Source organism: Penicillium solitum (assembly GCF_028829755.1).
Source record: "Penicillium solitum strain IBT 25940 chromosome Unknown utg000004l_segment0_segment0, whole genome shotgun sequence".
Lineage (NCBI taxonomy): Eukaryota > Fungi > Ascomycota > Eurotiomycetes > Eurotiales > Aspergillaceae > Penicillium > Penicillium solitum.
Window position 1 is genome coordinate 1,513,043 of NW_027072124.1, and position 13,727 is coordinate 1,526,769.

At 51.7% G+C, this 13,727-nt stretch overlaps 7 protein-coding genes across 7 annotated transcripts; 2 read left to right on the forward strand and 5 right to left on the reverse strand.

The window, feature by feature from the left end:
• Positions 1–463: 463 nt before the first annotated feature.
• N7455_006590 (ELL-associated factor) lies at positions 464–1,678 on the forward strand (the record flags this gene model as incomplete). Its single annotated transcript, XM_040958328.2, has 1 exon — positions 464–1,678. The coding sequence occupies one exon, from the start codon at positions 464–466 to the stop codon at positions 1,676–1,678; it is 1,215 nt and encodes a 404-aa protein (XP_040811222.2).
• Positions 1,679–2,322: 644 nt separating this feature from the next.
• N7455_006591 (uncharacterized protein) lies at positions 2,323–3,816 on the forward strand (the record flags this gene model as incomplete). The annotated part of the gene is made up of 1 exon (XM_040958400.2): positions 2,323–3,816. The coding sequence occupies one exon, from the start codon at positions 2,323–2,325 to the stop codon at positions 3,814–3,816; it is 1,494 nt and encodes a 497-aa protein (XP_040811152.2).
• Positions 3,817–4,376: 560 nt separating this feature from the next.
• On the reverse strand, positions 4,377–6,107 carry N7455_006592 (AGC family serine/threonine-protein kinase; the record flags this gene model as incomplete). The annotated part of the gene is made up of 1 exon (XM_040958271.2): positions 4,377–6,107. One exon carries the CDS (start codon positions 6,105–6,107, stop codon positions 4,377–4,379), a length of 1,731 nt encoding a protein of 576 aa, XP_040811164.2.
• Positions 6,108–6,158: 51 nt separating this feature from the next.
• On the reverse strand, positions 6,159–6,768 carry N7455_006593 (uncharacterized protein; the record flags this gene model as incomplete). The annotated part of the gene is made up of 2 exons (XM_065605391.1): positions 6,159–6,257; positions 6,592–6,768. The coding sequence occupies 2 exons, from the start codon at positions 6,766–6,768 to the stop codon at positions 6,159–6,161; spliced, it is 276 nt and encodes a 91-aa protein (XP_065461245.1).
• A 227-nt stretch (positions 6,769–6,995) lies between these two features.
• N7455_006594 (dihydroneopterin aldolase family protein) lies at positions 6,996–8,294 on the reverse strand. The gene is made up of 2 exons (XM_040958371.2): positions 7,465–8,294; positions 6,996–7,372 (listed from the first exon to the last, which is right to left on the reverse strand). Exons 1-2 carry the CDS (start codon positions 8,221–8,223, stop codon positions 7,190–7,192), a joined length of 942 nt encoding a protein of 313 aa, XP_040811168.1. The 5' UTR covers positions 8,224–8,294; the 3' UTR covers positions 6,996–7,189.
• Positions 8,295–8,978: 684 nt separating this feature from the next.
• Positions 8,979–10,811, reverse strand: N7455_006595 (uncharacterized protein; the record flags this gene model as incomplete). The annotated part of the gene is made up of 7 exons (XM_065605392.1): positions 8,979–9,365; positions 9,420–9,516; positions 9,575–9,648; positions 10,057–10,217; positions 10,274–10,279; positions 10,350–10,478; positions 10,760–10,811. 7 exons carry the CDS (start codon positions 10,809–10,811, stop codon positions 8,979–8,981), a joined length of 906 nt encoding a protein of 301 aa, XP_065461246.1.
• A 700-nt stretch (positions 10,812–11,511) lies between these two features.
• N7455_006596 (electron-transferring-flavoprotein dehydrogenase) lies at positions 11,512–13,545 on the reverse strand (the record flags this gene model as incomplete). The annotated part of the gene is made up of 3 exons (XM_040958392.2): positions 11,512–11,611; positions 11,667–13,185; positions 13,251–13,545. 3 exons carry the CDS (start codon positions 13,543–13,545, stop codon positions 11,512–11,514), a joined length of 1,914 nt encoding a protein of 637 aa, XP_040811270.2.
• Positions 13,546–13,727: the final 182 nt, after the last annotated feature.

The following is a 13,727-nucleotide window of genomic DNA, read 5'->3' on the forward strand; positions in this document are numbered from 1 at the left end:
AATTATCGTCTAATGGAAGTACCTTGCTATTATGTGTTCTATAATTGTTTATATCCTACGGAGTACTGTGTGCCTTTATCATTTAAGCCGAAGTCGGAGCCGACGCCCTCGGCGCGTAAAATGTAATACAGAACTCGGAGTATAAGCACAAACATGAAACATATGAAACATGAGATCAATAGATCAATAGATCCAATTTCATCGTAGAATCTTAGAAACTAAGAAACTAAGAAACTAAGAAACTACATAACTAACTAGTAAGGTAAGGAACCAAGCAATCTATATTAATCGCCCTTGTATGAGTGGGGAGAAGGCCGTTTCCCAATTCCGCTCTTCTCCACCTCAACCTTTCCCCGACTTTGGGGATTTCCAATCTTCTTTTCCCTTTTCCCTCTCCATCTCCCTTCGTTGCATTGTACAGACTTGAATTCTGGGGGTCTCTTCACTTCCCATGAGCGCAAATATGGCTACCCCCACATTGTCCGCCATGATCGACCCGACAAAGCAGGCCGAATACCCAATTGTGCTGGGGGAAAGGCTCGCTCGCAACCCCAACACGAGTCGACTGATCAACGTCAACTACAACCACAAATCCAAGTCCGCCACCTCACAACAACGTTCCACCATCACCCACTCCCGATCGGCCGACCTCTATGACCTCGACGTGACTGATAAGGCCCCGAACGCCGATCAAACATTGACCTATTCATACAAAGGCAGCGAGGACCCGTCGGGCGAGCGAAGTCTGGTGCTGATCTTCGACCCGGAGCGGAAGGTCTTCGTTCTGGAGCCGGTCTCGACAACCTTGAACTTTAATCTACGGTCGGCTCCAGGAAAGACGGAAAAGCAGGTCCGCGAGCAATACGAACAACTGCAGATCAAGGAAGAGGATGAACCAGCAACATCGGGAGAAGACCGGCACGGAGGGAGCGCCAGCGAGGACGAGGGACCGGCCGACGATAACAATCCTTACGACTTCCGACATTTCCTCCCGAAGAATCGCCGGGAGGATGACAAGCCACCCTCAGGCCACAGCACCCCAGAACTTGCCACCAGCAGGGCCAGCACACCCTTGATGCCGGCTGCCAAACCTGCACCTAGACCTGCACCACCCCGACCCAAAACACAAACACAAGCACAAGCAAATCCATTGCGACAGAAGAAACCACCAACGAAAGCACCAGCCAAAGTACAAGCGCCCGCGAAGCCAGCCGAGCCTGTCAGCTATCCCGACCCGCCTGAGCATGAGGACTCTCGCTCGTCGCCGTCCGATACAGGCACGGGATCGCAACAAGCTGGGCAGTCTCCCAGCTCGAACATCATTGTTGACGGAGATCTCATTATTGATATGGGATCTCCACCTCCGCGGCCCTTCGTGGACCGGACTTACTTCTCGTCCAATAACACTCCAGCAGACGACGATGGGGATGAAGACGTTGGGGAGTTTAGTCTACCCTCCCCGGTTGGCAATACAGCTCCACCTACTTCTTCGGTCCATACAGGTGCGGCTACTCAAGAGGACGAAGTGGAAGATGATGATGCTTTAGCGGCGGAGATGGAAGCCGCGTTTGAACAAAGTGCTCGAGAAGAGGAAGCTCGGAGCCACCAGTACAGTCAGCCCACTACCAGGCAGTATGTTCCCAGTGATGATGAGAGTGAAGTCAGTGAGGAGGAGTAAATGCCTATCCGGCCTTTTTTTGTCTATTGCATCTATCAGCGTGGCGCCAGGATGGACTTTGATTCTAAAGTACTAGATACCAATTGTAATTGTTTAGGGATTGTTTCAAGACGTGTAATTGCATAGGATCAATGGAATTTACATGAGAATCTATTAAACCTGTACTTCTTCCGTACACATAATGTAATAGCTACATAACTATGTAACTATTCATTGCCATTCATACTCGCATCTCTTACATTGAAACGGATAAATAGTTCCGCCCGGAAAAGCCATTTTCCGACTAAAAGCTTCCCTTGTCGGCTGCGTCAATACGGAGATCCTTGCCGCCTTGCAGGATATCTGATAGTGCTCAATAGTCAGGCAGCGCTGTGTTGTTTATATATTGCTTATCCCTGACGTCTCTCCTCCAATTCTCCGAACATCTCCCGCCGTGAACTATCATCTCCGCAATGCGATAGAAAGCTCCGCCATGCTAGATTTGGCTTAACGACTGTGACGTTTGGAACGATAACGATTATTGTTAACCAGTCGCGCGTGCTACCCCTTACCAGGCGCGCCGGATGCGTTTCATCTCTGTCGCCATTGTGTGAACAACCCCTCGTCGACCTGATTCGTCTTTCCCCTCTTCACTTCGCACAGCCATGGCTTCCTCGACACCACCGAAGCGACGAATCCCCGGCCTGCCAAACCCGGTGTTGGAAGCAGAGCAGCAAAAATGGCTATTCACCGAGGAAGAATTCGAGCGCACGCCATCGCGCATTGATAAGATCGAACGCGGGAAAGAGGACTACATTCGACACCGTGCAGTCGAGTTCATTTGGCAAGTGAGCGTGATGCTGAAGATGCCCCCGCAGACCTCAATGACCGCCACGGTGTACATGCACCGCTTCCTCATGCGCTATTCGTTGATGGGCCAATATCCGGAGATGGGGTCAGACCTGATGCACCCAAAGGTGATCGCCGCCGTGGCCCTGTTCGTCGCGTTCAAGGTAGACGAGGCCATGCGCCGCATGAAAGATTTCGTCATCGCATGCTGCCGCGTCGCCATGAAGCAGCCAAACCTAATTGTCGACGAGCAGTCCAAGGATTACTGGAAATGGCGCGACCTGATCCTGCAGAATGAGAGCGTTATGCTTGAATACCTCTGCTTTGACCTACAGGTCGAGTCCCCCTACCGCATCCTCTGGGACTACTCCGTCTTCCTAGGCGTCGGCGACAACAGAGCTTTACGACACTCCACCTACTCCTTCCTCAACGACTCAACCTACACCGTCCTCTGCCTCCAATTCCCACCCCGTGTCATCGCCGCCGCCGCCCTGTACGCCGCAGCCCGCCACTGCAAAGTCGCCTTCCCCGACGACGCCGAAGGCAGACCCTGGTGGGAGCAGATCGACGTCCATCTCGACGACCTCATCCGCGCCTGCACCTTCATCGTCAAGATCTACGAGCGCGTCCAGCAAAGCCTCAGCAAGGGCTACCCGGAATTCGCGCTTTCAGACTCAACCCCGAACCCCAATGACCCAACACGCATCTTCGATACCGATCCTACAAAATCCGCCTCAGAGCAACAATCCACCTCCACCCCTCCTGCTCTCACTGTCACCTCAGACACGGCTACAAATGGCCGCAAACGCTCGCGCGAACCTGAATCTCACCCCAACGCACAATCACACCCACACCCGCCCTCCCCACAAAACAACCCCCATTCAACCCTCAATGGGAACGGTGACCGCGATCGATCCCCTAAGCGCCAGCGCACCATAACCCCCTCCCACGAAGTGACCCTCCCAACCGACCAAAAAGAAAACCTTCCAGCACCCTCCCGCCCACGCGTCCCCGCGGCCGCATTATCCCAAACAAAAGCCACACCTCAATTCAACTCTCTGTCAATCACGGGGGAGAAGCTAGGACCGGGACCCTCTGCACACTCCCGTCCAAAAGGAGACTCCAGCGCCGAAGAAGGCGAAGTCCCTGAAAAACAGCAACATGTCGTTCCAGTCGCACATCCCCCGCAGCATGGTCCCGCGCCTACGGCAGATGTGGATTATCGGAGTAAACTAGACTCCCAGAAAGAGGAGAGAGAGGAGGGCGAAGCTGATGATGATAATGCTGGAAGTGAAGAAGGCGAGATCTAAAATCTGAGCCTATAAAATTGGGTCTATCTGGTCGCTGGTGGGGAAGTGTGGCCTTAGGGATACTATTTATGAGTGAGAATGAATGAAATCCGCGGAGAATCCAATTTCTCCCCTTTGCTTATCTACCAACTTTAATACCCAGGTGTCCTTGTCCTGCGTCATGGTTCATTAGGGCTGTACACGGAGTATTTTATGAACAATTCCAATTTAAAAATTGTATTGTTCAATCCTAGTTTTCTAGGGCTAGATATGTGTAGATGGTAAATTTTACTCCGAATAAAAGAGAAAAGGAAGAAAACTCCTAGGTATGCGAAAGTACCACTGGTTGCATCCAGTTGATACTGCATGTGTGTTTGTATTGCTTCAAATGTTCAGAACAAGACAACATTGAAGTAATTCGGCATGAAAACGATACCAAGACACAAATGTGAGCATGACATGCAATGCAATGTACGAAAACCGGCACACCGGGACACCTTGATGCGAAATATGCATTATCTTCGTTCTCACTTTCATCATTCTCTTCTCGATTCTCCCCAGTCAAGATTCTCAACTTCAATTCAATATCCAGCAGTCGTAACTCCCAACCCATGATCCAGCAAGCTGCTAGAAGCAACATAACTAAATCCACCGAATGGGTTACTCCCAGCACCAACATCACCGCCATCCGCACCCTTTCCACCGGGGAAATCCTGTCCCTTGCCATAGTACTCGTCAAAGCCGGTAGCAGTAATCGTCGGGCTAAGCGGGAGATGGGTGAAATCAACGGAGAAGTTCTCCGCGAGAGCGGGGTCCGTAACGATAGGCTGGATAGGCGGGTCGAGCTCGCGGCGCTCAAGGGCAGCCCAATCGATTTTGCGGAAGAAGCGGTGCTTCTTGATTGTCTGCAAATCCTTCTGCATGTGGTATCCGAGACGCTTGGAGGGTTCCTTACGGAGGAGACGGGTGAGGAGATCCTTTGCATCGGGTCCGAGGAAATAGGGGAGCATGAGCTTCTGCTTGACGATCTTCTCTTGTAGCTTTGCGTGGTTGTTTCCGCGGAATGGGGGTGAGCCGGTGAGGAGGTCGTAGCCCAATGCGCCGAGGGACCACCAGTCGCATGCTTTGCCGTATGGCTTGCCTTGGATCACTTCTGGTGCCATGTAGTCGATTGTGCCGAGGAGGGAATTGCAGCGGTCGTCGTCGCTGAGCGCGATCTTGCTGAGTCCGAAATCGGTGAGGAGGAGGTGGCCTTGCGCATCTAGGAGACAGTTCTCGGGCTTCAGGTCGCGGTAGAGCACGCCGACGTTTTGGTGAAGGTGTGCTAGTGCAAGTACCATCTCTGCCATGTAGAAGGCCGCTGCATCTTCTTCGAACATGCGTTCCATGGCTAGGTGGTGGAAGAGTTCGCCGCCTTGCGCGTACTCCAGGATCAGGTAGAGCTTCTCGTGGTCTTGGAACGCATAGAATAGCTTCACGACAAAGGGGTGGCGGTTGACACTTTCCAGGATTGTGCGCTCTGTCTTAGTCTGCTCGACTAGCTTTTTGTGGACAGTGAGAGAAGCCTTCCGGAATTGTTTCTGGGCGTAGAGTTTGCCCGTGACAACGTGGCGCACCAGCAACACAGTTCCAAATGAGCCCTTGCCTAGGCATAGAATAGGCACGAAGTCCTCTGCTGTCATCTTGCGGCACAGTTGACTGCGCAAATCGGGGTTCATGCCTGGGACATCCGCATTGCGATCGTCCAGTGTCTCTGGTTGCACTGCGTCGGAACTAACAAAGTCCTGATCTAGGGGGATTTCATAGCTGGTCAAGATCTCGGTCTGGTCGCTGTCGGAGTAAACACTGGCAGCACTGGGGGTCTTAGAGACAAGTCCGCTACCAGCTGTGTCGTCGGACAGATTCAGAGTGCTGAGTTGAAGCTTCAATGCGCTGACCCCATGGCCTGTGGATGCCTGTGCCAGTGGGCTGGCGCCATCAAATGCAGTGGGAGGTCGAGAGGGTGTACGTGAGCTCGCAGCGGAGAAGTCCGATTCCTCATCGCCGGATGCCAGAGGAGTGAAACCACGAACGGTTGCGCATGCCGGCACGAATTGGTTCTTCTTCTTCTTCCGTCGCTGTTTGTTCTCGTTGAGAGTCTTGTTCGCAAACTCATTGAATCCCTTGGCTGTCTGCTCTGGGGGTGGCATAGTGCCCATGTGTGCATTGGGGCGACGGTGATTGGCTGGGATGTCAATGACGGACTGTTCGCCGTCAGCCTGTGGAGCGAACACGTCTCCGACCGACAGGTCGTCGGCATTCGAGGAAGGCATTATGCTTTTGTTGTAGCACCTGTGATAGCTCCGCGAGTAAAGCGAAACAATTTAGGTAAAAGCGCCGGCGATAACCGCAGGGTCGACAATTGACCTTGCGCGATTGTAAGGAATGGTAGCAAGGTATTCAGAATACCTATCTCGCAGTCGCTGTTCACATAGAGGCACCCGGTTAGCCTCAATCGCTTCGATCTTGAATATCAACTGTAAAGAATGAATAGAGGGAGGGGTAGGTGAGGGTTTTCACACACCCCCACTAATTATCGCCAAGGTAAAAACGTAAAAGAAATTGAAAAAAAACAAAATAAAAAATTGCACATGGAAGGAGGACCAAAGAGACGTACTTCAACTCGCAGAATTTTTTGCATCAAAGCACGGTTTTCCTTCAGTGCTCGAACTAGTCGATAGACTAGCCTTGAATCTCTCGAGCAGGTTTAACGTCCGCCCTTCTTCAGGACGGACCCGGGACCCCTAGCCAAGTCACCTCGCTGGTCGAGGGGTCGAAGGCCAAGGCGAAAGGAGAAAGCACTGGATATGCCGACACGTTGGAAATGTCAGGAGCAGGCGAATCGAGGTTTATAAGGGAGGGATATGGATCAAGGTGGGCCAGGAAGCCAGTAAGCGAAATCAAAGGCAAAGACGAAGGCACAGATGGGCACATAGAGAATGAAGAATTTTAGCAAGTAGAAATTAACAGTTTTTCTTCCCCAGGAAGTGAAACAAAGCAAGAAAACCGCGAGATCCTGCAGAAAATCAGATTTCAGGCGTAGATCCGGGGGCTGAGCCACTAGTCCTAATTGGGATTTCACGTGTCAGATGCTGACATTAACATGATCTTATTGATCGGATTGGAATGTTGGATATGATCCTGATATGATCTTGATATTGTCATGATAATCCATGATATTGTCTTAATATTACAGTCTTTTTATTTGGACTGGCCCTCGATATATCGCCAAGTGGTTCTACAGACCCGTCTGAGACAGCCTCACATAGCCTCAATACTACAGCCACCAACTTGCATATGAGTGTCGATCTGCATACTGCAGCCTCCTGTATAACATGAAACACTTACACGACACTTAGCGGCTCTCAAAGAAAGCCTTTGAGCGGGTAATCTCCACACCAGACCGCTGGACAAAAGCGAGAGCACTTGGCTTCTCCACCTTGACCGTCACACGCTCATTACCAAAGTCAACAGTCACAATGCGAGCGATGAACGTAGCCAAAGATTCCACAGACTGGAAATCAGTCTGATCAACCTTCTATAAGATCAAGTCAAGTTAGCAAATAAGCCCCAGAAAAAAAAAACCCCAACAAAAGCATCAGAAAAAAAGAAAAAGAGTTAACCACATACCTCAGCCACAGCCCGCGTCACAGCCTGGTAAGTATCAACAACAGTCGACCCCCAAGCAAGCTGCCCAGGACCCTGGAACGTAAGACCAACAACAACAGCCTGTTTCTCGAGTCTCTCATGAGGATTCACCCCCAAGATAGCGTAGCACCTAATCCCCTCAATCCGGAACTCCTCCTCCAAAACCACCAGCCCGCGCGCCTCCCCACCGGCAACCTCCTTCCCAAGCGCAATAACCCCACGATACCGAAGCCCCTCATCCGCACGCAACAAAGCCTTAGGCAAATGCAGCAGGACCTCGCACTCCCCATAAGCCGCCGAGATAGGATTCGGCTGCTTCGCCGCGGTGATAGCAGACGTAGTCTCCAACAAACCTAATCCGGCATCCGCGACAACACCCGCTATCACGCGCGGGTCTTGGCCTAGTCCGCGGCTCTGCATTTCCTCGCGTCGCGTCCCCTCCAGACTGATCAGTCGCTGGGAGGGGTGGGATGGGGATGAGATGTTCTCGCCCATGTTGCGCACGTCGCTTTCTAGTCGGCGGAAGAGCTTTCCGTAGTCGAGGGTCAGGGAGACATTGTCGGTTTCGGCGGCTGTGATTATGGAGGAGTAGGAGAGCTTGAGGGTTGCGGTGCATGGTTGGGACTTTCCCTGGCGGTGCCAGGCTTCTGGGGCGCAGGGGAGGGGGAGCTCGATGTCGCGGAGACGGACGCTGTCGAGGACATCTGGGCGGGGAGGGAGTTGGATTGATTGGTCGGTCATGATTGTTGGGTTTATGTTTGAGGTTTCAGGAGAGACGTTAGTGCGAAAGCTTGAACAATATCAAATCGAAGGGAAGCTGAGGGGTCTGGGTTTTTTTTTGGCGGGGCACCCGTGGGCGGTTGTAGATCATGACGGTGGAACCCGCACGGCATTTCCACATTTTGGTTTATATTTGTTGTAGAATTATAATTAAATTATAATTAAATAGAGAATATTAATGGATATCTTGGGGTATTGCATATATTTTTCTTAACTATAAGTGCTACAATTGGAATTTGGTGGGATCTCCCAATATATATTTTGGCATCAAGGTAGTGAATGACAACAGACACAAGTTTTCATCGCCCAATTAGCTATTCAAAGATAAGCCGTGATGGAAGCATGGAGCGATGGGATATGGGAAATGCTACAGTTGAAGAAACAAATCAAAGAGAATTAAGATTTCCAGATGCTAACACACATACAATAGTCCAGGATGGACAAGACCATAGGGCGATAACCACTTAGCCCCAGCCACCCCAAAGCTACCAGGATAGAAAGAAATATTTGAGAACTCGCGCTGTCCAGTCGTCAGGAAGAAAGAAAAGCACCCGGCCGCGAGAACATGCTGAATGGAACCTCGGCAGGTGAAAAAAGATCATGATCCCATGAAATCAATACAAGACGTTGCGGGTATTTGGCGAAGGAGGTCAACAAAAATGATGGTAGAACGGAAGAATATGCAGTAAGTCCAATCAACGAAGACCCGACGCCATCTACCAGTAGCGAGGACGGTCGTAAGGCACATACTCGCCTCTCGGCGGAGAGCGAGGACGACCGTAACCGCGGGCAGCTAGGTAGGGGTCATCATAGTGGCGAGGGGGTGGGGGAGGCCGGGCCTCATAGGGGTCTTCGTAGGGACGGCGTGGGGGTGGGTAGTCTTCCATCCGAGGGCGAGGGGGAGTCCGGCGGGCATAGCCATCCCGTTCATAGTAGGGATCGCGGCGGATTGGGATTGGCGACCGCTCACGGTAGTGAGGACTGTAGCCACGTGGGGGAGGGATCCGGCGGTCGTACTCCTCCATGGTGGCAGGGTAGGGGCGACGCGGTGGGGAACGAGACCGGTATGGGTCACGAACGGGGCGTTCCTCAAAGTTTTGAATCTGGGAGTTGGTGAGAGGGGGTTCCTCCAGGTCCGAGCCAGGTTGGGCGCTTACATCGGCGACACAAGAGACGACGGAGCCCTTAAACTCTCGCTGGTCCAGTTTCTCCACGGCGGTCTTCAGGTCGTTGGCGGTTTCAAATTCCACAAACCTTGGTCAAATGTCAATGGATTGGAAGCCTCTCTCGCGGAATACAATGGTCCACCTACCCTCTGCCCTGTTCACGGCCAGTCTCAGAGTAAACGACGTCCAGACCAGACTGGCGGGCGAAGTCTTTCAAGTCCTATTTAATGCATGGTGAGTCCAGGTCCAGGAAAGGTAACGTGTCCGGCAAATGTTGTGAGAGAAAAGGTAAGCACTTCATGTCCAGTCCGAGGAGGTGTATCCAAAATGGCCATCTTATATCGGCATCCAAAAGTCCCAGGAAAGGTTCCATGGGGTCTGACAACAATGCGCGGTGAGTATGCAAGGATTAAGGAGCAATCCTCAAATCTCGAGGCAAAACAAAACGCTATAGAAGAAGTTCTCAGTTACCAGGAGAGGAGTGCTGATGGATTAGTACTCCAGGATCCTTGGCTCAACCGATGGCCTCAAGAACAATGGACTGGAAGCATGTGTGGGTTGAGTAGAGAGACGGGTGTAAGGAATCTACGTCAGGAACTCCGGGGAGGAATGGACTTGGGCTGCTAACCTGCCAACTTGTTTCTGGAAGACCGGAAATCTGCATGCGGAACATAGTGCGACGTGGACGAGGGAGAGCATTGCGGTCAGGTGGTCCCGGGAAGGCCTCCTTGCGGCGAGGACCGCGTGCAAACTGAACGGTGAGTCGCTCGCCTTTGAAGTCACTGCCGTCTGTGGTATTGATAAGCGGGGGGAGGTCATCGGTGGAGAAGTCATGGGGGGCATACGGAACGCTGCAGGAAAATAATGTTAGCAAGTCTGCGCAAATAAAGGAAACATAAGGAGCCGTTCAGCCATTCTTACCTGGCACAATATCTCTGGCATCCAGCTGGTCGTCATATTCGATGAAGCCGAAACCGTTCATCAGCTTGATCTCCGTGATCTTGCCGGAGCCATGGCTGCTGAAATGTTCCTCGATGTCGCTTTTAGTCACTGAGATAAGACATAAGGAGATTAGCACATCACTTCTCAAATGGTGATTCCCAAAGCACCAGTCAGATGGTCATCCGCGGCGAAAGCTGTTCCGTGTGGGTAGCTGAAGCTCCCATTTGCTCACTCCGGGAAGGGTGGGCCGAGGGTGGCATTCCACACGAGCATACGAGGGATCAGAGCACATGGAACTTTGGGGGGACTAGCGAAGCGACCGGATCATGCAAGGTGGTGCGTGTGTTCTCCAAAGCTCATGAAAGAGGGACAGTCAGGTGCTAGCATACCGTTGCGGGGAAGGTTCCCAAGATAAAGGCGGGTCGAAGACACCTCAGTCATGGCTGGTCTGAAATAACTGATGGGCGATAATGGAAGGAAATTTGGCTAAAGGAATTCCTAGAGAATATGGGAGAGATCGAAAAGGCGGGAATGCAGAGAGGCTGTGAAATGCGGTGTCGCTGCAGGAAGCGTGTAACGTGTACCCCGACAAACGATCAGAGAGCGGATGTACTGCAAAGTACTGCAAGGTCAAACAGCAAAGCAGAATAGCAAAAACAAAATACAAAAGATACAGAGAAGAGAGAGAGGGGAAGAAAAGGGAGAAAGTACCGTCTGGCGGTGGACAGATGAGAAACTTTGGCCGCCTCACTTTTTCTGATCCACGTGGTTCCACCATAGAACATAGAGAGGGGAAGCGAGATAAATATGAAACATTTATTATGTAGAGTATTGATTTAGATTATAGATTATATGTTGAATCCGAGTAAATACATACATACATACATCACAACATATGTAAAATATCTCCGAGAAAAAAAGTATAAGGAAGCAAGGCTTATCCCTCGTGGACTCTCTCCACTGGCATTCCACGGTTCTGCCAAAACCCCATGGGGTCTTTTTTTTGGTTCACTTTGTTTTTGTTTGGCCTATTTGGGGCATATATATACATTGCTCTTCTTTTTGATATCAAATTATATCCAGCCATTCTTTTATTAACCGCCCCTGGATTCTAGGAAGTCCCGAGGTTTCCCTCATAAGATCATGTCATGATGTACTTGGGTCCCTCTCCACCTTGAGGAGTCTGCCAGTTAATGTCTTGTGTAGGAACCTTGATATCACAAGTCTTGCAGTGGATACAACTAGTAAATGGTTAGTATTGTATCCAAGATTACTCAAATACAGGTAAACACTTACTTTTGTGAGTTGATCTGGAACCGGACCCCGTGCTTCTTGCTAGGGTCCTCCACGTATTCGTAGACGCCTGCAGGACAGAACCGGTTTTCAATACCCTTGTAAGCAGGCCATGCGAGGTCCGTGTGCTTATCCCAGTCCTCCACCTGCAGGTGAACCGGTTGGTCTTCCTCGTGGTTGGTACCGGTCCGGCTCACACTGGTCAAGATATCGAAGCTGAGCTCTCCGTCTGGCTTGGGGTAAGCGATCTTTTCGTATTGAGAAGCAGGTTTGGTTGCCGCTGCGTCGGTGCCGTGGTGGCTGAGTGTCCATGGCACTCGGCCCTTGAACACGTAGGCCTCCAGACCGGAGTAGATAAGTCCACCGAAGAAGCCTAGTGGGGTGTTGAATGAGGGCCGCATGTTACGGACCTCGGACAGTTCCTTCCAAATAGATGATTCCCGCAGAGATTTCTCATAGTCAAACAAGAACACGGTCCCTTGGTTGTCACCCTTAAGCGCCGAGAAGGCAGCCTCGGCGGCTAACATGCCCGATTTCATTGCGGTGTGGGTACCCTTGATTTTCGGGACGTTTAAAAAGCCAGCCGTGTCACCAATCAAGGCACCTCCGGGGAATGCGCACTTGGGGATCGACTGGAAACCACCCTCATTCAGTGCTCGGGCCCCGTAAGAAATGCACTTGCCGCCCTCGAGAACCTCCTTGAACATGGGGTGGTGTTTCATCTTCTGGAATTCTCCGTATGGCGAGAGCCATGGGTTCGGGTAGTCCAATCCTACTACCAGACCGATACTCACCATGTTGTCCCCAAAGTGGTACAGCCAGGCTCCACCATAGGTATCTTTGGGAAGAGGATATCCCAGCGAGTGGGTGATCTCGCCCGATCGGAACTTCTCAGGCTGAATCTCCCAGATCTCCTTAATTCCAAGACCATATGTCTGGGGCTGGCTGTCTCGTCGGAGATCGTATTTCTTGGTCACCTGCTTGGTCAAGCTGCCGTGGCAGCCCTCAGCAAGAAGTGTGACACGGGCATGGAACTCCATTCCCCTCTCAAATGTCTCCTTGGGCTTTCCATCCCGAGCAAGTCCCAGATCGTTTGTCGCAACGCCCTTGACGGAGCCATCTGTGCTATAGACCATCTCGCTGGCTGCGAACCCAGGGTACACCTCTACACCAACCTCTTCCGCACGCTCTCCCAACCACTTGGTCAGCTCGTTCAAACTGACAATATAGTTCCCCTCGTTGTGCATCTGTGGTGGCATGGGGAGTGGGTAAGAGCCGTTTTTCGTCAGGAAACGCATCTTCTCGCCCTTGGCAGGGGTCGCACCCTCAAAGCGCGAGGGGTTGTCTTCGGAAAGCCAGTCGGGGAGGAGCTCATCGAGGGCGGTTGGTTGCAGAACGTTTCCTGAGACAATATGGGCGCCCAATTCACCAGCCTTCTCTAGTAGGATAACCCGGAACTCTTCGTTGCCTGCCTCGTTGGCAAGTTGCTTCAAGCGAATCGCGGCGGCGAGACCGGCGGGACCTGTAGTAAACCAAAGCTTAGTTAGGCTGCTTCGGACGAGAACCAATGCGGCACAAAGCACGTACCACCACCAACAATGCATACATCCACGTCGTCAGACTCGCGCTCCAATGAGCGAGGATCAAAGTCGCCATTCTCGTCGGTGAAGCGCTTTGATAGCGACTGCGAAAAGGCTCGTGCCTGGGTTGGCGCGGTGAATAAAGCCGTTCGTTGAGCTAAACGTCGCCCGGAGGTTGTGAAAGGACTAGCTGAGTGGCGGGCTGGGGTAGCGATGGCGGAGACGGAAGGGGTAGCTCGTGAGAATCGGGAGGATCGAATTTCACGCCTCAATAGAGGCAGAACGGCACCTTTTGATGCCATCGCGGCGTGTGATATTGTTTGGAGATCGGGGGCTAAGACCAGGATTACTAGTAACGACCAGATATTGGCATCACCAGATCGAAAGGGTGAATGCGGAGACTCAGGCTATTTAGGTCGTAGATCCCGAATGTCCCCAGAGTCCTCGAGTACCCGAATTTTGAGTGGAAGTGACAAAACGCCGA